Genomic DNA, 20,617 nt, shown 5'->3' with positions numbered 1-20,617 from the left:
GTGCCATAATAATCTAGGTCCGCCCAGTTATTACAGGTTACAATCTTTCACCCATATCGGCCCAGTACAGATTATAATCTCACCCAAATCAGCCTAGTACAGGTTACAGTCTCACCTATGTCAGCCCAATACAGCCGAGTGCCCTTGTTGGAGAACAGAAGGGAGGTTGGCATCACAGCCTTCCTCCAGAGCAGCTTCTGACTACGTCCATCCATGAAGGCACAGTCCACCTGCGGCAGGCTCCTCACATTCACCTGGCCCAAGGCCGTGAAGCACAGGCGTCCTGAGGGGGGGTGCAGGGCGATGGAGGTGGTTCCCTGAAGGCCTAGTTGGAGTAGAGGTGCAGTGTGCTGCCCCCTGGTGGTGGTGACATGTAGGTCAGGCTGCTTCCTGCTGCTCCAGTACAAGTTTAGTGTGACCCAGTCCACAGCCAGAGCCATCACTGTATCATCCTGGAGATTCAGGACTCTGCTGTCTGGTGTCAGGCCTGAGCTACTCAGTTTCAGGAGATCGACTGAGCCCTGCGCAGCATCAGCCAGGTATAAATTCCTCTCCTGTACAGCCAAATCCAGCCCAGAGGCCTGGTGCGTCCACGGCAGAGACCATATATGGTGCTCAGGCAACCGCTTCAACCCCACACCATTATGGATGGTGCTAAGATATATCTGAACAGAAAGACACGAGCAGAAACATTAATCTAGAGTCATCTATAGGTGGAGGCTATCTGACCAACAGTCAGGTTTAGGTAAAATCACAGATCACTATACTGTCCTACATGACTGACTGCAGTTGGAGAGTCACATACCTGTGTAACTGCAGTAGGAGAGAGGAGCAAGAGGAAAGTGGTGTCTACAAGGGTGGAGCAGGTGAGGCCGTCCCCAGCCAGGAGAAGTCCAGCAGCACATCTACACACAGCTTTGGGTCCCGTAGACCCAGCTCTGGGGCCTGTAGACAGTCCTGGAGCCAAGAGACAGATGTGGGAACACTGGAGCTTCTCACAGGGGCTGGACACATTGGTCTGCCGGAGGGGGTGCATAATCTACACAGACAGCACGAGAGAGAGAGAGATACTTTTTACTGACCTTTATAAACACGGGAACATAAGCGACTTCATTCTTTTTTGTACACCTTTATTTAACCATGTAAGCCATTTGAGACCACAGAAGTGTGAAAAAAATCAAACAGTTACACAAACATGCAGTCAATAGCACAATAGAAAAATGTTCAGTGCAAATTTAGAAGAGTGTAGAAGATGAGGTAAGGCCATAAATAAGCCATCGAGGCGAAATAATTACAATTTAGCATTAACACTGGAGTGATGGATGTGCAGATCATGTGCAAGTAGAAATACTGGGGTGCAAACACACAAGAGGGTAAGGTAGTTGGGTGTGCCATTTACAGATTGGCTATGACAGGTACAGTGATTAGTAAACTGCTCTGACAGCTGATGCTTAAAGTTATAAAGGAAGATATGACTCCAGCTTCAGTGATTTTTGCAATTCATTCCCATCATTGGCAGCAGAGAACTGGAAGGAAAATAAAAGGAAGTGTTGGCTTTGGGGATGACCAGTGAAATATACCTGCTGGAGCGTGTGCTACGTGTGGTTGATGCTATGGTGACCAGTGAGCTGAGATAAGGCAGGACTTCACCAAGCAGACTTCGATGACTTGGAGCCAGTGGGTTTGGTGATGAATATGTAGTGAGGGCTAGCCAACGAGAGCGTACAGGTCGCAGTGGTGGGTAGTATATGGGGCTTTGGTGACAAAACGGATGGCACTGATAAGACTGCATCCAGTTTGCTGAGTAGAGTGTTGGAGGCTATTTTATAGATGACATCCCCGAAGTCAAGAATCGGTAGGATAGTCAGTTTTACGAGGGTATGTTTGGCAGCATGAGTAAAGGAGGATTTGTTGTGAAATAGAAAGCCGAATATAGATTTAATTTGGGATGAGAGATGCTTAATGTGAGTCTAAGGAGAGTTTAGTCTGACCAGACACCTAGGTTTATGTAGTTGCCCACATATTGGGGCGGCAGGGTAGCCTAGTGGTTAGACTGTTGGACTAGTAAACTGGAAGGTTGCAAGTCCAACCCCCCGAGCTGACAAGGTCGTTCTGCCCCTGAACAGGCAGTTAACCCACTGTTCCTAGGCCGTCATTGAAAATAAGAATTTGTTCTTAACTGACTTGCCTAGTTAAATAAAGGTCAAATAAAAAAATAAGTAAATATTTTAAGTCAGAACCGTCCAGAGTAGTGATCGGGCGGGAGAGTGCGAGCAGAAATCATTTGAAGAGCATGCACTTAGTTTTACTTGCATTTACAAGCACTTGGAGGCCTCGAAAGGACTGTTGTATGGAATATAATCTCGTTTGGAGGGGTTTTAGCAGTGTCCAAAAGGCCAGATCTATACAGAATGGTGTCGTCTGCGTAGAGGTGGATTAGCGAATCATCAGCAGCAAGAGCGACATTGATATTTACAGAGCAAGAAGTCGGCCCAAGAATTGAACCCTGTGGCACCCCCATAGACTGCCAGAGGTCCAGACAACAGGCCCTCCGATTTGACACACTGAACTATGAGAAGTAGTTGTTGAACCAGGCGAGGCAGCCATTTGAGAAGCCAAGACTGTTGAGTCTGCCGATAAGTGTGGTGATTGACAGAGTCAAATGCCTTGGCCAGGTCAATGAAGACTGCAAAGTACTCTATTTTATCAATGGCGGTTAGGACATTGTTTAGGACCTTGAGCGTGGCGGAGGTGCACCCATGACCAGCTCGGGAACCAGATTGCATAGCAGAGAAGGAATGGTGGGATACGAAATGGTTGGTCATCTGTTTGTTAACATGACTAAGATTTTAGAAAGTCAGGGCAGGATTGAAACAGGTCTATAACTGTTTGGGTCTAGAGTGTCTCCCCCTTTGAAGAGGGGGATGAAAGCAGCAGCTTTCCAATCTTTGGGTATCTCAGACGAGACGGAAGAGATTGAACAGGCTAGTAATAGGGGTTGCAACATGTTTGGCTGATAATTTTAGAAAGAGAGGGTCCAGATTGTTTAGCCCAGCTGATTTGTACAGGTCCAGCAGCTCTTTCAGAACATCTGCTATTTTGGTAAAGGAGAAGCTGGGAGGCTTGGGCAAGTAGCTGCGGGGGGTGCGGAGCTGTTGGCCGGGACTGAGGTAGCCGGGAGGAAAGCATGGCCAGCCATAGAGAAATGCTTATTGAAATTCTCGATTGTGGATTTATTGGTGGTGACAGTGTTACCTAGCCTCAGTGCAGTGGGCACCTGGGAGGAAGCGCTCTTTTTCTCCATGGACTTTAGTGTCCCAGAATTTTTTAGAGTTAGAGCTACAGGATGCAAATTTCTGCTTGAAAAAGCTGGCCTTTGCTTTCCTGACTGACTGTGTATTGGTTCCTGACTTCCCTGAACATTTGCATATTGCGGGGACTATTCAGGGCAAGTTGGTCAGGATAATATCTATGAGGGTGCCCAAATTTACCGATTTAGAGTTGTAACAGGTGGGTTCCTTGATAAATTGTGTGAGATTAAGGGCATCTAGTTTAAATTGTAGGACTGCCGGGGTGTTAAGCATATCCCAGTTTAGGTCACCTAACATAACTGAAGATAGACGAGGGGCAATCAATTCACATTTGGTGTCCAGGGCACAGCTGGGAAATGAGGGTGGTCTATAACAGGTGGCAACAGTGAGAGACTTATTTCTGGAGAGATTCATTTTTAAAATTAGAAACTCAAACTGTTTGGACATAGACCTGGAAAGTATGACAGAACTTTGCAAGCTCTCTGCAGTAGACTGCAACTCCTCCCCCTTTGGCAGTTCTATCTTGAAGATAAATGTAGTTGGGGATGGAAACGTCCATTTTTGGTGGCCTTCCTACACCAGGATTCAGACATGGCAAGGAATTCAGGGTTGGTGGAGTGTGCTAAAGCAGTGAGTAAAACAAACTTAGAGAGGAGGCTTCTTATATTAATATGCATGAAACCAAGGCTTTTTCAGTTACAGAAGTCAACAAATGTGTTCCTGGGGACACGCAGGGCCTTGGAGGATGAGTAGGTTGAGGGTACAGCTAAAGTCTAGCAAAACTGGTCGTCAAGTGTGTTGGGGACAGAGAATAAACTGAGAATTTCTGGGTGTGGTAGAATAGATTCAGGGCATAATGTACAGACAGGGGTATGGTGAGGTGCGGGTACAGTGGAGGTAAACCCAGGCATTTTGTGATAAGAGCTTGCATCTCTGGACATACTAGTTACGTGTGGGAGGTGGGACAACGGCAGTATCTAAGGCATGTACAGTGGGACTAGGGACTCCACAGTACACTAAAAATGATAACTTTCCTAAACATACAAGGCATAGAGATTTGAGAGAGACAAAGCAAGGCATAAAGCAATCACATGTGTTGATTGGGAGAGCTAGCTAAGACAACAGCTAATCAGCCAAGACAACAGCTAAAATGGTGATAAGGCGGGGAGGGTCAGTTAACTACACACAGGGCCTGATCCGAGGCTGGGGCCAACAGAAAAAAAAATGGATGGATTAGTGAACAGTTCAGCAGGCATCAGCTATGTAGCCAAGTGATCATGGGGTCCAGTGAAAAGCAATAGATGAAACAAGGAAGCTGCTGGGTAGTTGTTACTACCTAGCAAGTTGGGAGTCATGCGTTTGAAGTTAACAGGCCCGGGGCTTGTAGAATTAACTGCTCGAATGTCATGCAAAGGCCGGTTGGTAGCACAGCGGATGGAGTTAGACCAGTCGGCAGACCAGTCGTGGTGGAATGGCAGAGCTTCGTATCAACAAAAGGGTCAAGGGCCAGTTGGCGAAAGAGACATTGTGGTTGTAGTAATTTTGTTTGCTAGCCAGGAGATGCGCCTGGCACGCGGCTAACTGGTGCTAGCGTCGGGACAGGGGCGTTAGCTAGCCGTGAAGGGGAAGAGTCCGGGAGGCATCAGCTGTGTAGCCGATGTGATCACTGGCCAGGAGGTGGGCCTGGATTATAGCTAGCGTCGGGGCTGGGTCACTCGGTGGCATCTAGCTAGCTGTGATGAGGAGTAATGGTCCAGGGCTTACGGCAGGTATCCGGCATTGCAGTGGAGAAAACAGTCCGATGCTGGCAAGTATTATCCAGGCTAAAAGCAGCTGGAGTCTGTGCCGAAGTTAAAGGCTGCTAGCAGTGGCTGACAATGACTAAATAGCTAGTAGCTAATTAGCTGGTTAACTTTGATGGCTAGCTACTGATGGAGGTTCTGGCTAAAAATGTCTAGAAATAGCACATCCGTATCAAATTGGTTTAGGCGGGTTGCCGGAAGGTGTATTTAATTTAAAAAATGGTTAAGATTGAAAAGAAATTGAAATATATACAAAAAAAGACAAATACACAGGAGATAATGACAAACCACGTCTGCACTGCTACACCATATTGGATCTTTATGGGACACAAAGCTTCAACTATCATCCTATAATATCCAAGGCCTGAGGTCATCTACCTTTAGAGAAGGAACCTGGACTTTATCAAACTTACCAGAATTAGACATTGTTATCCACCAAAGAAACATGTATAGAGGAGATGGACCCACTGGTTGCCCTCTAGGGTAGAAAGCTGGTAGTCCCATCCACCAAACTTCCAGCTGTGAATCAGGGAAGGGACTCAGGGGGTATGCTATTTTGGTAGAGAGCAGACCTAACTCAATCTATTAAATTAATCAAAACAGGAACATATGCCATTTGGCTAGAAGTAAAAGGAAATGATCTCAGCCGTCAAAAATGTCCTCCTGTGTGCTACCTACACTGCTCAAAAAAATTAAGGGAACACTAAAACACATCCTGGATCTGAATGAATGAAATATTCTTATTAAATACTACATATAGTTGAATGTGCTGACAACAAAATCACAAATATTCAATGGAAATCAAATTTATCAACCCATGGAGGTCTGGATTTGGAGTCACTCAAAATTAAAGTGTAAAACCACACTACAGGCTGATCCAACTTTGATGATATGTCCTTAAAACAAGTCAAAATGAGGCTCAGTAGTGTGTGGCCTCCACGTGCCTGTATGACCTCCCTACAACGCCCAGGCATGCTCCTGATGAGGTGGCGGATGGTCTCCTGAGGGATCTCCTCCCAGACCTGGACTAAAGCATCCACCAACTCCTGGACAGTCTGTGGTGCAACGTGGCATTGGTGGATGGAGCGAGACATGTCCCAGATGTGCTCAATTGGATTCAGGTCTGGGGAACGGGTGGGCCAGTCCATAGCATCAATGCCTTCCTCTTGCAGGAACTGCTGACACACTCCAGCCACATGAGGTCTAGCATTGTCTTGCGTTAGGAGGAACCCAGGGCCAACCGCACCAGCATATGGTCTCACAAGGGGTCTGAGGATCTCATCTCAGTACCTAATAGCAGTCAGGCTACCTCTGGAGAGCACATGGAGGGCTGTGCGGCCCCCCAAAGAAATACCACCCCACACCATGACTGACCCACCGCCAAACCGGTCATGCTGGAGGATGTTGCAGGCAGCAGAATGTTCTCCACGGCGTCTCCAGACTGTCACGTCTGTCACATGTGCTCAGTGTGAACCTGCTTTCTTCTGTGAAGAGCACAGGGTGTCAGTGGCGAATTTGCCAATCTTGGTGTCCTCTGGCAAATGCCAAACATCCTGCACGGTGTTGGGCTGTAAGCACAACCCCCACCTGTGGACGTCGGACCCTCATGGAGTCTGTCTGCTCAAACGGTCAGAAACATGCACATTTGTGGCCTGCTGGAGGTCATTTTGAAGGGCTCTGGCAGTGCTCCTCCTGCTCCTCCTTGCACAAAGGCGGAGGTAGCAGTCCTGCTGCTGGGTTGTTGCCCTCCTACGGCCTCCTCCACATCTCCTGATGTACTGGCCTGTCGCCTGGTAGCGCCTCCATGCTCTGGACACTACGCTGACAGACACAGCAAACCTTCTTGCCACATCTCGCATTGATGTGCCATCCTGGATGAGCTGCACTACCTGAGCCACTTGTGTGGGTCGTAGACTCCGTCTCGTGAAAGCACCGCCAGCATTCAAAAGTGACCAAAACATCAGCCAGGAAGCATAGGAACTGAGAAGTGGTCTGTGGTCCCCACCTGCAGAACCACGCCTGTATTGGGGGTGTCTTGCTAAATGCCTATAATTTCCACCTGTTGTCTATTCCATTTGCACAACAGCATGTGACATTTGTCAATCAGTGTTGCTTCCTAAGTGGACAGCTTGATTTCACAGAAGTGTGATTGACTTGGAGTTACATTGTGTTGTTTAAGTGTTCCCTTTGTTTTTTGAGCAGTGTATATCCATCCCCCCACTAGAATCACCATAATTTAATTAAGACAGCTTCTCCTTCCTGGAGGAGAAAATCAATAATTTACAGGCCCAGGGACATATACTAGTTTGTCGCCACCTAAATGCCAGAACTGGACAAGAATCTGACAGCCTCAGCACACAGAAGACAAACACCTACCTGGAGGTGACAGCAATGCCCCCCTAGGCACAACTGCGAGAACATAAATGGGTCACAACTCCTGCAGCTCTATATGTACAAAGTCAATGGTAGGCTTCGTGTGGACTCCTACGTAAGGTACACCTATAGCTCATCTCTTGGCAGTAGTACTGTAGTCTACTTTAACACTGACCTCGACCCAGAGCATTCAGTCAGTCCACTGACACCCATATCAGATCACAGCAAAATCACACTACTTTGCTCAATCGTGAGGCATCAAAGCCAAAGGAGCTGAATAATATTAAATGCTATAGATCGAAGGAGACTACAAAATTAGGCAACAAATTCAATCTCTTCTAGACAATTTCCTGGACAAAAAGTTTCACTAGTAGTGAAAGTGTAAACTAACAGAAAACCTAAACAGTATATTTAGCTTCCCTATGAAATCTAAAAAATGTCAAGCAGACATCCTAAGATCTCAGAAAAAAATGTATAGACCTCCACAAGTCTAGTTCAACCTTGGGAGCAATTTCAAAATGCCTGAAGCTACCACGGTCATCTGTACAAACAATAGTACGCAAGTATAAAGACCATAGGACCACGCAGCCGTCATACCGCTCAGGAAGGAGACGTGTTCAATCCTAGAGATGAACGTACTTTGGTGCGAAAAGTGCAAACCAATCCCAGAACAGCAAAGGACCTTGAAGATGCTGGAGGAAACGGGTACAGAAGTACCTATATATATATATATATATCGACAAAAACTAAGGCCGCTCAGCAAAGAAGCCACTGCTCCAAAACCTCCATAAAAAAGCCAGATTACGGTTTGCAGCTGCACATGGAGACAAAGAGCGTACTTTTTGGAGAAATGTCCTCGTCTGATGAAACAAAAATAGAACTGTTTGGCCATAATGACCATCGTTATGTTTGGAGGAAAATGGGGGAGGTTTGCAAGCCAAAGACACCATCCCAACCGTGAAGCACAGGGGTGGCAGCATCATGTTCAGGAGGGACTGGTGCAATTCAAGAACTGAAGAACTGAAAAAGCGTGTGCGAGCAAGGAGGCCTTACAAACCTGACTTCGTTACACCAGCTCTGTCAGGAGCAATGGGCCAAAATTCATCCAAATTGTGAGAAGCTTGTGGAAGGCTACCCAAAATGTTTGACTGAAGTTAAACAATTTAAAGGCAATGCTACCAAATACTAATTGAGTATGTAAACTTCTAACCCACTGGGAATGTGATGAAAGAAATAAAAGCTGAAATAAATCACTCTCATTCTGACATTTCACATTCTTTAAATAAAGTGGTGATCCTAACTGACCTAAGACAGGGAATTTTTGGAATAGTGAAAAACTGATTTTACATGCATTCGGCTAAGGTGCATGTAAACTTCAACCACACACACACAAACATATATATTAATATATGCGCAGTGTAAGTTTATATATGTATACATACACACAAATACTTTCACAGCAGTGCCCCGTTCCTGATTTATATTATATATGTCACACAAACATTTCAGATCAAACAAATGTTAATATTACAAAGATAACCTGCATTTTCTGTTTACTTGGGTTAAGTGATACTTTAACTTTTTTAATAAATAAAAGTATCCGAACCTTCATGGCCCTGTGAAAAAGTAATGCCCCCCTTGTTAAATCATGAATTAATGTGGTTAATCACATTTTTTGGAAAGCTGAGTTCAATTTCACTAGCCACACCCAGGCCTGATAACCGCAAGACATGTTTAATCAAGAAATAACTTCAATAGAACCTGTCTGACAAAATGAAGTAGGCCAACAGACCTCAAAAAGCAAGGTATGCCACAATACAAATAAATTCTGGAACAGATGAGAAACAAAGTAATTGACATTATCAGTCTGGAAAGGGTTAAAGCCATTTCTGAAGCTTTGGGACTCCAGCAAACCAGTGAGAGCAAAAATCCACAAATGCGGATCATTTGGAACAGCGGTGAATCTTCCCTGGAGTGGCCGGCCTACCAAAATTAAATCAAGAGCGCAGCGACAACTCAGAGGTCACAAAAGAAACCACAACATCTAAAGAACTGCAGGACTCACTTGCCTCAGTTAAGGTCAGTGTTCATGACCATAAGAAAGAGACTGGGCAAAAATGACATCCTTGGCAGAGTTCCAAGGCGAAAACCACTGCTGACCAAAAAGAACAAAGGCTCGTCTCACTTTTGGCAAAAAACATCTTGATGATCCAAGACTTTTGGGAAAATATTCTGTGATCTGACGGGACAAAGTTGAACTTTTTTGGAAGGTGTGCGTCCCATTACATCTGGCGTAAAAGTAACACAGCATTTCAGAAAATGAATATAATACCAACAGTCAAATATGGTGGTGGTAGTGTGATGGTCTGGGCTGTTTTAGGACCTGGACGACTTTCTGTGATTGATGGAACCATGAATTCTGCTCTATCCCAAAAAATCGTGAGGGAGAATGTCCTGCCATCAGTTCGTGACCTCAAGCTGAAGCGCACTTTCTTTCTGCAGCAGGAAAGTGATCCAAAACACACCACCAAGTCCACCACAATGCCTTAAAAAAATACGTTTTTGGAGTGGCGTAGTCAAAGTCCAGACATGAATCCACTTGAGATGCTGTGGCGTGACCTTAAAAAGGAAGTTCTTGCTCTAAAACCCTCCAATGTGGCTGAATTAAAACAATTATGCAAAGGAGAGTGGGCCAAAATTCCTCCACAGTGATGTGAAAGATTCATTGGCAGTTATCGCAAACGCTTGATTGCAGTTGTTGCTGCTGAGGGTGGCGCAACCAGTTATTAGGTTTAGGGAGCAATTACTTTTTCACATAGGGCCGTGAAGGTTCGGATAGCTTTTTCCCTTAAGAAATAAAAGTATCACTTAAAACTTGTTATGGCTGCAATCCCGCTAACGGGATCGATATGACAACTACCAATGAAAATAGAGGGCGCCAAATTCAACCCACAGAAATCTCATAAATACAATTCCTAACACATACGTCTCATACCATTTTAAAGCTATTCTCGTTGTTAATCCCACCAGTGTCCGATTTCAAATATGCTTTTCAGCAAAAGCACTACAAACGATTATGTTAGGTCTCCACCCAACCACAATAAGCACAGCCAATTTCCAGCGAAATAAAGCTTTCACAAAAAGCAGAAACAAAGATAAAATGAATCACTAACCTTGAATTATCTTCAGATGACTCATAGAACTTCATGTTGTTTGATAAAGTTTATATTTATATAAAAAAAATCTGAGTTTACATTGGCTTATATTCACTAGTTCCAAAAACATCAAGTGATTTTGCATAGCCACTTCGTTTCAACAGAAATACTCATCATAAATGTAGATGATAATACAAGTTATACACATGGAATTATAGATGTACCTCTCCTTAATGCAACTGCTGTGTCAGATTCTTAAAACATTTTTATGGAAAAGCAACCCGTGCAATAATCTGAGACGGACCTCAGAACAGTAGACAAATTAGCCGCCATGTTGTAGTCAACAGAAACCAGAAAATACATGATAAATGTTCCCTTACCTTTGATGAACACCATAATGCAGTCCTAGGAATCCCAGGTCCACAATAAATGCTTGATTTGTTCGAAAATGTTATTTATGTCCAATTAGCTACTTTGGTTAGCGAGTTTGGTAAACAATTCCAAAGTCACAAAGCGCGTCCACTATAACGTGACGAAATGTCCAAAAGTTCCGTAACAGTCAGTAGAAACATGTCAAACGATGTACTGAATCAATCTTTGTTGTTTACATATATCTTGAATAACGTTCCAGCCGGAGAATTAGAATGACTTCAGATGACCGGTGGAAGGCAGGTCCTTCCCCGGTGAACGCACATAGTGAATGCATGGTCAACATTTCCTTTCTCATTTGACCCCCCCTTCACATTATTCAGACATTGACTATTGACATCTAGTGGAAGGAGTAGGAAGTGAAAACTCATCCATATCTCGCTGTAATTTCAATGAGAGTGTAGTGAAACGCAACATGGATCTCCCTCCTGCCCCCCTCCCACTGCCCTACGTACCACCAGTACAGTTAGACATGAGCAGGTCTGATGAGCTACCAGAGTGGGCACAGTCACCAGGAGAGGGCGCCAGTCAACCATCCACCTCAACAACATGGTACCAGGAAGAACGGCCTCCGCCATGTGACGAAGCTGCAGAATGGGAGAAACTGCTTGAAGCACTGCTAATAGAGTAAAAGGCACCGCCTTAAGGGGAAGACCATATATGTACTGTCTTGCTGCGGTTAGAGGATGCAGTGCTCTTTAACAAGGTGCCGGAACCACAAGTGGGACTTGAGCGGTGATCAAAAGGTATATAAAGAGAAAACGCCATCACTTTGGCGCCGACTTCTTGATTTCTGAATTCATTTAGACAACCATTTGACTTCGGGTAATTGCCACCTGACTCAAATTACTTAAAGATTCTAACTTGCTGGATACCAGGGTAAGAGTCCGTTTACCTATCGAACAGTTGACCCTGTGTGCAGTATACATTTGGACCGAGTGTACCGTTATGACAAAGTCTTAAATTGACAGGAACACTATCACCGGCCGGGTTGCTTGCCCCAGACACTGCGGTAGATCAACGGCAGAATTACCACTTGCTGAGAACGGTTGGTAAATTGTTCGAATCGACTCTGTCTCCGACCGACCGACCCAGTGACATGTGTACTGCTGTAAGAATATCTTAACTGATTGAACACAGTACCTTGCCCTGGAATCGCGATTTCAGGTTATTTGACAATACTATCCAACCTGAGGGCAGGTTAGAGTACTCAGTCTAACTTGAATCTCGAAATTTAGTTGAACCAACGATTCCTCATAGGAGAGGTCGATACATAAACTAAATTCTCAGAACTCTGACCGATTGAAACACCGCTCCTGATCCCGTGGGTCTCCCTGTCATCTTTTAAAGGTAATTAAGTTGAAGTATTATATTTTATTAGAGATAAGTGTTATCATTGTACCAGGCATTATAGAGCATTAAGGCATTTGCATGTTTTTGATTAACGCTGTGTGTAACCAAGTAACAAATTGTGTATTTTGAAGTGTGTTTGATTGTAAAAGACAAAAAACAGTGTTTCCAAAAATAAACGGTAGTCTTATTTTGTCTCGAGTAAAACGCCCTCCCAATACAGTTAACGGCATGGGAGATAACTGACACTCCCCCCTACCGGGACACTGGAAACGGAGACCAATACTCCATGACAAAGTGAGTTACCATTAAAAGACAAAGAGGAAGGTGTCCAGTAGTGATTCATTAATTGTCTTATCGATCTATCTAAGTTTTATTATCCAAGTGATACATAGCCGACGGGCAGAGTAGTGAGACTAAGTTGACTAAAGGTCTTCACAATTTAAACTAGATACATCACAGAAGGGAAATACTCAACCTGAGGGAAATCATATAGAGACTGGTAGGAAGAAGGCTTAATAACAACTCAAGGATCCATTAGTGGTGTAAAAGGAGTCGAGGATAAACGTGGGGTTCACACATCCCAGCTAGAGCTAGACCGTTGAGAGTGACAAGGCAAAAGACCTCTCTACACGGACAACGTATCGATAAAGAGAGGCAGGGCTACGCGAGCGGTCCTGGTTATACCGAGATAACCTGAACTATCTATAGTGCCCTGTCCAATCCAGGGAACGGGACGCTAACCACCTTTAGCACCCCGCTGCCGGCCAAGGGGCAGGGTTGAAGGTTTCGTATCGCAACAAGAGCTTGGTCAAAAATCTGCCACCCCCAGAAAAAAAAAACAGGAAGTGGAATTTCAGGTTTTTGCCTGCTATATGAGTTCTGTTATACACAGACATAATTTAAACAGTTTTAGAAACTTCAGTGTTTTCTATCCAATACTAATATGCAAATATTAGCAACTATGACTGAGGAGCAGGCCGATGAATATGGGCACCTCTGCACATTTCATCAAAGCTACTCAAATACTGCCCCTGCAGCCATAAGTTAAAAACTGCATTGTTTGTTAACTTGGATTACCTTTGCGTAATATTTAAATTTGTTTGATGATCTGAAACATTTAAGTGTGAGAAATGTGCAAAAAATTAAAATCAGGAAGGGGGCAAATATTTTCACAGCACTCTATATGTCTACTCTATATAATGTCTACTCTATATAATGTTAAGAAATTGGTGATGGCACTAAATCAAATCAAATTTATTTATATAGCCCTTCGTACATCAGCTGATATCTCAAAGTGCTGTACAGAAACCCAGCCTAAAACCCCAAACAGCAAGCAATGCAGGTGTAGAAGCACGGTGGCTAGGAAAAACTCCCTAGAAAGGCCAAAACCTAGGAAGAAACCTAGAGAGGAACCAGGCTATGTGGGGTGGCCAGTCCTCTTCTGGCTGTGCCGGGTGGAGATTATAACAGAACATGGCCAAGAGGTTCAAATGTTCATAAATGACCAGCATGGTCGAATAATAATAAGGCAGAACAGTTGAAACTGGAGCAGCAGCACAGTCAGGTGGACTGGGGACAGCAAGGAGTCATCATGTCAGGTATTCTAGAACAGTCTGCAACACTCGGCCTCACCCTACTAGAATCTGAAGTCAAATGTTTACTGTCTTCTGATGATCTGGTGCTTCTGTCCCCAACCAAGGAGGGCCTACAGCAGCACCTAGATCTTCTGCACAGATTCTGTCAGATCTGGGCCCTAACAGTAAATCTTAGTAAGACAAAAATAATGGTGTTCAAAGGAGGTCCAATTCCCAGATCACGAGTAGAAATTACATCAAAACACCGTTGCCCTAAAACACACAAAACTATACATACCTCCGGCCTAAATATCAGCGTTATAGGTAACTTACACAAAGCTGTGAACGATCTGAGAGACAAGGCAACAAGGGCCTTCTTTGCCATCAAAAGGAACATTAAATTCAACAAATTAGGATCTAGCAAAAAATACTTGAATCAGTTGTAGAACCCATTGCCCTTTATAGTTGAGATCTGGGGGTCCACTCACCAACCGCAAAAAATAAAAAAAATGGGACAAAAACTAAATTGAGAAACTGCATGCAGATTTCTGCAAAAATATCCCCTATGTAGAGCAGAAAACACCAAATAATGCATGCAGAGTAGAATTAGGTCGTTAACGCTAATTATCAAAATCCAGAAAATAAACTACAACCACCAATAAGGAAGCAATTCCCAAACCTTCCACAAAGTCATCACCTACAGAGAGATGAACCTGGAGAAGAGTCGCCTAAGCAAGCTGGTCCTGGGCCTTAGTTCAAACAGACCACACAGAGCCCTAGGACAGCAACACAATTAGACCCAACCAAATCATGAGGAAACAAAAATGATTCTTGACACACTGGAAAGAAATCACAAAAAAACAGCAAACTAGAATGCTATTTGGCCTTAAAACAGAGAGTACACAGTGGCAGAATACCTGACCACTGAAACTGACCCAAAATTAAGGAAATCTTGTACAGACTCAGCTTTACGATTGAGAAAGGCCGCCGAAGGCAGACCTTGCTCTCAAAAGAAGACAGGCTATGTGCACACCCTAACCCAAAATGAGGTGTAAACTGAGTTGCACTTCCTAACCTGATGCCAAATGTATGACCAGGTTAGTGTCACATATTTCCCACAGACTACACAGATCCACAAAGAATTCGAAAGCAAATCCAATTTTGATCAACTATCTCTCCCATCTATCTCTCTCTACATATATATAGTGAAATACCGGTGTGCAAGCCACAAGAAAAAGGGCAACCAGTGAAGAACAAAGACCATTGTAAATACAATGTATATTTCTGTTGGTTTATTTTCCCCTTTGTACACTATTTGCACATATGACACTTGAAAGGTCACTTTTCTTGGAGCTTTTGTGATTCATGTTCCCTGTAAATTAGTATTGTTTCAATATTGTTTATTATCTACATATGTTTGCCATGCCAATAAAGCCCTTAAATTGAATTGCGAGAGAGACCGCGAGACACTTCAAGACGGAGGGAGAGAAGGGCAACATGACCACTACCACTGATTATAAGGTTGAACCCATTCCCTTAACCCCAATCCTCGTCTAAAGCCTTACCCTGATGCCAAAAGGCTGTCCAGGTCTTTTGAGTAAAACTTTGCGGTTCTTGCCCGTGTTCTTGTGGGATACTTGAATAGTTCTCCTCCTGGTGTCAGACCAGTAGACCATGTCATTGAAAACCATTACAGAGAATGGACTGGGCATTTCAGTCAGCTGCAGAAGCTTTTGTGAAGACAGACAAGAGCAAAAATAACCGTCTTAACCAGTCACATTCCATGCTTACAGTAAAGTTCATATCTAGACATTCCATGTTTACTGTAAAGAGTATAACCATAATTCATGTTAGCTGCAGTGTTACCCTGACATTGTGTCCTTCCAGGGATACAGAGCCGATGCACTGCAGTTTTTCATCTGCCCAGTAGATTCGGTCAGTGAGAGTGTCCACAGAGAGACTGACTGGCCAGCTTAGACCACGAGTCAACACCACCTTCCTCTCAGAGCCATCCATCCCTGAACGCTCAATCTGGGGATCGCTACCAACCTCTGACCAATACATCAACCTGGGAGAGAAAGAACAACGATTAGTCTACATCAGGGGTAGGCAACCCTGGTTCTGGAGTGCCCAAGGAACTTCAAGTTTTTAATTTAACCAACCTGGAAGACCAAGTGTGTTGAATTTAGGCAATCATTACTAAACTGATCAATTAGCTCAGTTGGGACAAAATCATGCAGTAGCTGCAGCACTCCAGGAACAGGGTTGCCTACAGCTATCAGTCTACCAAAATCGGTTCTACAGTCCACAACTTCAGACGAGTTTATGATTTATTATATTCTACTGAAGCTTTATTTTAACACCCTGTCCCCTCACCCACCTTTGTGTGGCAGCTGCCCTTTCACATGTGATATGTTTTATGACTGCTGCAAAATTAATTGCCTGTGAGGACATTGAAGTTCTGAATACTGGCTAGAGCAATTAAACATGTAAGGGGGAGGAGTGTTTTTACAACCAACATAAAATTTAAAAAACATCTTCCTTCAGGCTCAACCAAGCAGAGTGAGGTTCTAAAAAACAGGACAGACTCATACAAACTTCTAAACAGGTGGACGCGCCAGAGGGACCTGCACATCTATCAGACTGAATTAGGCCATTTTGATTATGAAACATTTTCCCCACACCATTTACAAACCAACCACATTGGGAACCTAAGTTGGAGTCAGTGTCAAACTATACAGACCATAGGGCCTCCCGAGTGGCGCATGGGTCTAAGGCATTGCATCGCAGTGATAGCTGTGCCGCTAGAGATCCTGATTCAAGTCCAGGCTCTGTCGCAGCACGGCTGCGACCGGGAGATGCACGCAGCGGCACACAATTGGCCCAGCGTAGTCTGAGTTAGGGGAGGGTTTGGCCGGCAGGGATGTCTTGTCCCATTGCGTTCTAGCGACTCCTGTGGCAGGCCGGGCGCATGCACGCTGACATGGTCAGCAAGAGTATAGCGTGTCCGCCGACGCATTGGTGGCGCTGGCTTCCAGGTTAAGCGGGCATTGTGTCAAGAAGCAGTGTGGCTTGGTTGGGTTTCGGAGGATGCATGGCTCTCGACCTTCGCCGCTCCGAGTCCGTACGGGAGTTGCAGCTATGAGTTAAGACAAGACTAACCACCAATTGGATACCATGAAATTGGGGAGAAATGTAAAAAAATATATGAACTATACAGACTTATATATATATATATATAGGGATGTGGTTTCATTTTCACAATTCGGACCGATTGTACTTGTCATGATTTATGGGCTAAATCATTGTATGATTATTTTTATTCGATTTGTGGATTTTAAGGAAATTGTGTGATGAAAATTCCATATGCCTATTTTAGTTTTAATTGGATTGAATTATAGTTGTCTATAAGCATTGTTTGAAGCTCAGTTATATTCAAATCACCCTACCTTCATATCTAAGCCAATGACCCCATTAGAGGAAAATGTGCAAATCAACACTGACTCATGAGCGAGAACCACAAGGAAAACAAATTGTTCAGTTCCATATCGGCTTAAATGTTTGTTTTTTCACCTCCCTCTAGAAAATCCACTGTTAATATTCAATCAATTCTAACTACATCATTTCTGTTACCATTTTTCATTATTGATTACTTTTACCTAACTTGTATTGTTGTATAATATGTTGAATAATCACCTTCAGGTGTAAGTAATCATCATGGAAATTGAAAACAAAAAACTATGTGAGAGAAGGCATGGACCTGAAGTCACCCCCCAAAAATTGAAATTCACATGAGCACCACAATGCCTATTCCACCCATGCTCTATCAAGGTTTTCCTCCACACAGCTATGACGGTCTATTGTGCTTCAAACAATTTGTACACAGGTTGCTTTAAGTCTCAAAACCTAATTCATACTCTTCAGAGGGATAATGGACTTTTCAGGGTCGTGTTATAAAAACAGAGTGATAGGTATATTCATTTGTATACCCTTTGGGCGGCAGGAGCCCTCACACCCGAACCCACCCTTTGTGTGGCAGCAGCCCTCACACCCGAACCCACCCTTTGTGTGGCAGGAGCAGTAGTGAGCGAGGCTGCTCCAGATCCTCATCCAGAACCACTATGTAGTTCTGAGACTTTACTGTAGATGTGCCCAGCCTCACAGCCAGAATCTGACTGGCCAGCCCATCCAGCCAGTACAGGTTCCTGCCAACCCAGTCCACAGCTATAGACTCAGACTTCACACCTACAGAAAGAGAGCATTCTATTAGCAAACATCTAGACAGTAGGGCTGAGACTGTACTTGGTACTAACCCTGTCCTTGGTTAGGGTACTAACCTTTGACCAGAGTGCCTGTGTCCTTGGTATTAATGGAAGTCCACTTGATGCTCTCCTCCTCCAGACTGACCCAGTATACCCTCTGGTCTCTCCAGTCATAATCCACACAGAACACAGGTGTCTGACTAGTGGAGAGCAATGAAAGGCTGGAGCTATGCAACCCCAACACCAGCAGCTCATTCTGAACAGATGCCAGCAGGTGAGCCTCATCTACACAGACAAAATACACCATCAATATACCATGACAAAACACACCATTCTGAATACAATGACAAAACTATAATTAGACAAATCTACATTAGTTGCGTCTATTAGGTTGAGCCAGCAATGAATGTTAGAGTCTTTTCTCCCCTTAATTTCTCCATGTTACATAATTAAATTTGGCACACTGGTTGGGAACTCAATTTCCTAAATACTCAGATGGCACTGCAATCCGCTGGCTCATTTTCTTGCTGGAAGGATGTATAGAAAACAAGCATTCTCTCATAGTCTTATGTACCAAAATTTGAATTGCTGTTTTTACATTTGATAAAAGTACACTCAGAGCTTCAAAATGGCATATAATACACCATAGTTGGAGGATACAGGAAGTAATGCTGCTTTAAAAAGTTGATATACTTAGAATCCCATTTAGGAATAAAAAGCATTCGAACATTTGAGACCAACTGGCTTGATTCGGTCTTATGTAGCAACATTTGAAAAGGTTTATTTTATTTTTTTTTACATTGGATGAGAGTAGACAGAGCTAGTATATGGTATATCATACAATAGTTGAACGCAAAAGTAATTCTGCTTTGAAAGTTAAAAAACTTGTAACCTCACACTTGAGAAAATGGCCCTTGAATATTTGATACCTACTGAGAGCTCGTCAACACACATTCAGCATCGTTCACACCCTTTTAAGCTTAAGCCCCACCCATCTAAGGATTCACATGTGAGGCAATATACTAAACAACCAAATATGAAGAATAAAAGCTGGTTTGTACTATGAGTGTGCTTGTAAATGTAATATGGGCGTTGGTAACCTCAGAGCGGTATCAGATTGTCCTTTTGTAAATTCAGAGCATTTCGGTCTCGGAGCGTTCAGAGCACACATTGGACGCTCTGGCCGATGAGTAGGGTTGAGCCGAGCGTTCTGACCTAACAGCAGTCAAACACCCAAGCCAACTGGCCAACGTTGATGAGCTACTTCCAGACACAAATGAGAGAACAGCGCACTGACCAGTTCACTCACCCTAGCAGATCTGGTTCGGCTGGCAAAAATATTATGTTTCATTGCCTACGTTTACTGACACCGGCCATGTTCAATGGGTGTTGAGTGTTGGTAAATTCATCAGTTATGCGCTCTATCACAGACGAGTGGTCTGAAATCGACATGTCCAGCCCACTCAAAAGAGAAAGCCCATCATGGCTAGTGGAAAGGTTGCTGCTTTTTCCAACTAAACCAAATAGGCTCTTAATTTAACAATTGTACACTGCTCAAAAAAATTAAGGGAACACTAAAATAACACATCCTAGATCTGAATGAAGTAAATATTCTTAAGTACTTTTTTCTTTACATAGTTGAATGTGCTGACAACAAAATCACACAATTATGGAAATCAAATTTATCAACCCATGGAGGTCTGGATTTGGAGTCACTCAAAATTAAAGTGTAAAACCACACTACAGGCTGATCCAACTGATGTAATGTCCTTAAAACAAGTCAAAATTAGGCTCGTAGTGTGTGGCCTCCACGTGCCTGTATGACCTCCCTACAACGCCCAGGCATGCTCCTGATGAGGTGGCGGATGGTCTCCTGAGGGATCTCCTCCTAGACCTGGACTAAAGCATCCACCAACTCCTGGACAGTCTGTGGTGCAACGTGGCATTGGTGGATGGAGCGAGACATGTCCCAGATGTGCTCAATTGGATTCAGGTCTGGGGAACGGGTGGGCCAGTCCATAGCATCAATGCCTTCCTCTTGCAGGAACTGCTGACACACTCCAGCCACATGAGGTCTAGCATTGTCTTGCGTTAGGAGGAACCCTGGGCCAACCGCACCAGCATATGGTCTCACAAGGGGTCTGAGGATCTCATCTCAGTACCTAATGGCAGTCAGGCTACCTCTGGCGAGTGCGGCCCCCCAAAGAAATACCACCCCACACCATGACTGACCCACCGCCAAACCGGTCATGCTGGAGGATGTTGCAGGCCGCAGAATGTTCTCCACGGCGTCTCCAGACTGTCACGTCTGTCACATGTGCTCAGTGTGAACCTGCTTTCTTCTGTGAAGAGCACAGG

General features: G+C 44.1%; 1 protein-coding gene and 1 long non-coding RNA gene across 2 annotated transcripts in view; one reads left to right on the top strand and one right to left on the bottom strand.

The window, feature by feature from the left end:
* LOC110523072 (uncharacterized) overlaps positions 1 to 20,617 on the bottom strand; it is a 127,876-nt gene that overhangs the window by 19,087 nt on the left and 88,172 nt on the right. Inside the window, exons 38-43 of the mRNA XM_036976594.2 lie at positions 18,335 to 18,544; positions 18,059 to 18,242; positions 15,864 to 16,065; positions 15,563 to 15,727; positions 806 to 1,039; positions 116 to 665 (exon numbers count right to left, since the gene is read on the bottom strand). Of these exons, the coding sequence (XP_036832489.2) occupies positions 116 to 665; positions 806 to 1,039; positions 15,563 to 15,727; positions 15,864 to 16,065; positions 18,059 to 18,242; positions 18,335 to 18,544 (1,545 nt within the window). The remainder of the gene's footprint in view (positions 1 to 115; positions 666 to 805; positions 1,040 to 15,562; positions 15,728 to 15,863; positions 16,066 to 18,058; positions 18,243 to 18,334; positions 18,545 to 20,617) is intronic.
* The window catches only part of LOC149983147 (uncharacterized), a 33,928-nt gene that overhangs the window by 2,304 nt on the left and 11,007 nt on the right, over positions 1 to 20,617 (top strand). Inside the window, exon 2 of the long non-coding RNA XR_016496421.1 lies at positions 18,399 to 18,533. This is a non-coding gene — a long non-coding RNA (uncharacterized LOC149983147). The remainder of the gene's footprint in view (positions 1 to 18,398; positions 18,534 to 20,617) is intronic.

Source organism: Oncorhynchus mykiss, chromosome 5 (assembly GCF_057628025.1).
Source record: "Oncorhynchus mykiss isolate SJ-2025 chromosome 5, ASM5762802v1, whole genome shotgun sequence".
NCBI lineage: Eukaryota > Metazoa > Chordata > Actinopteri > Salmoniformes > Salmonidae > Oncorhynchus > Oncorhynchus mykiss.
Note: the sequence above shows the minus strand (reverse complement) of the source record. Positions and strands in the feature narration are given on the sequence as shown.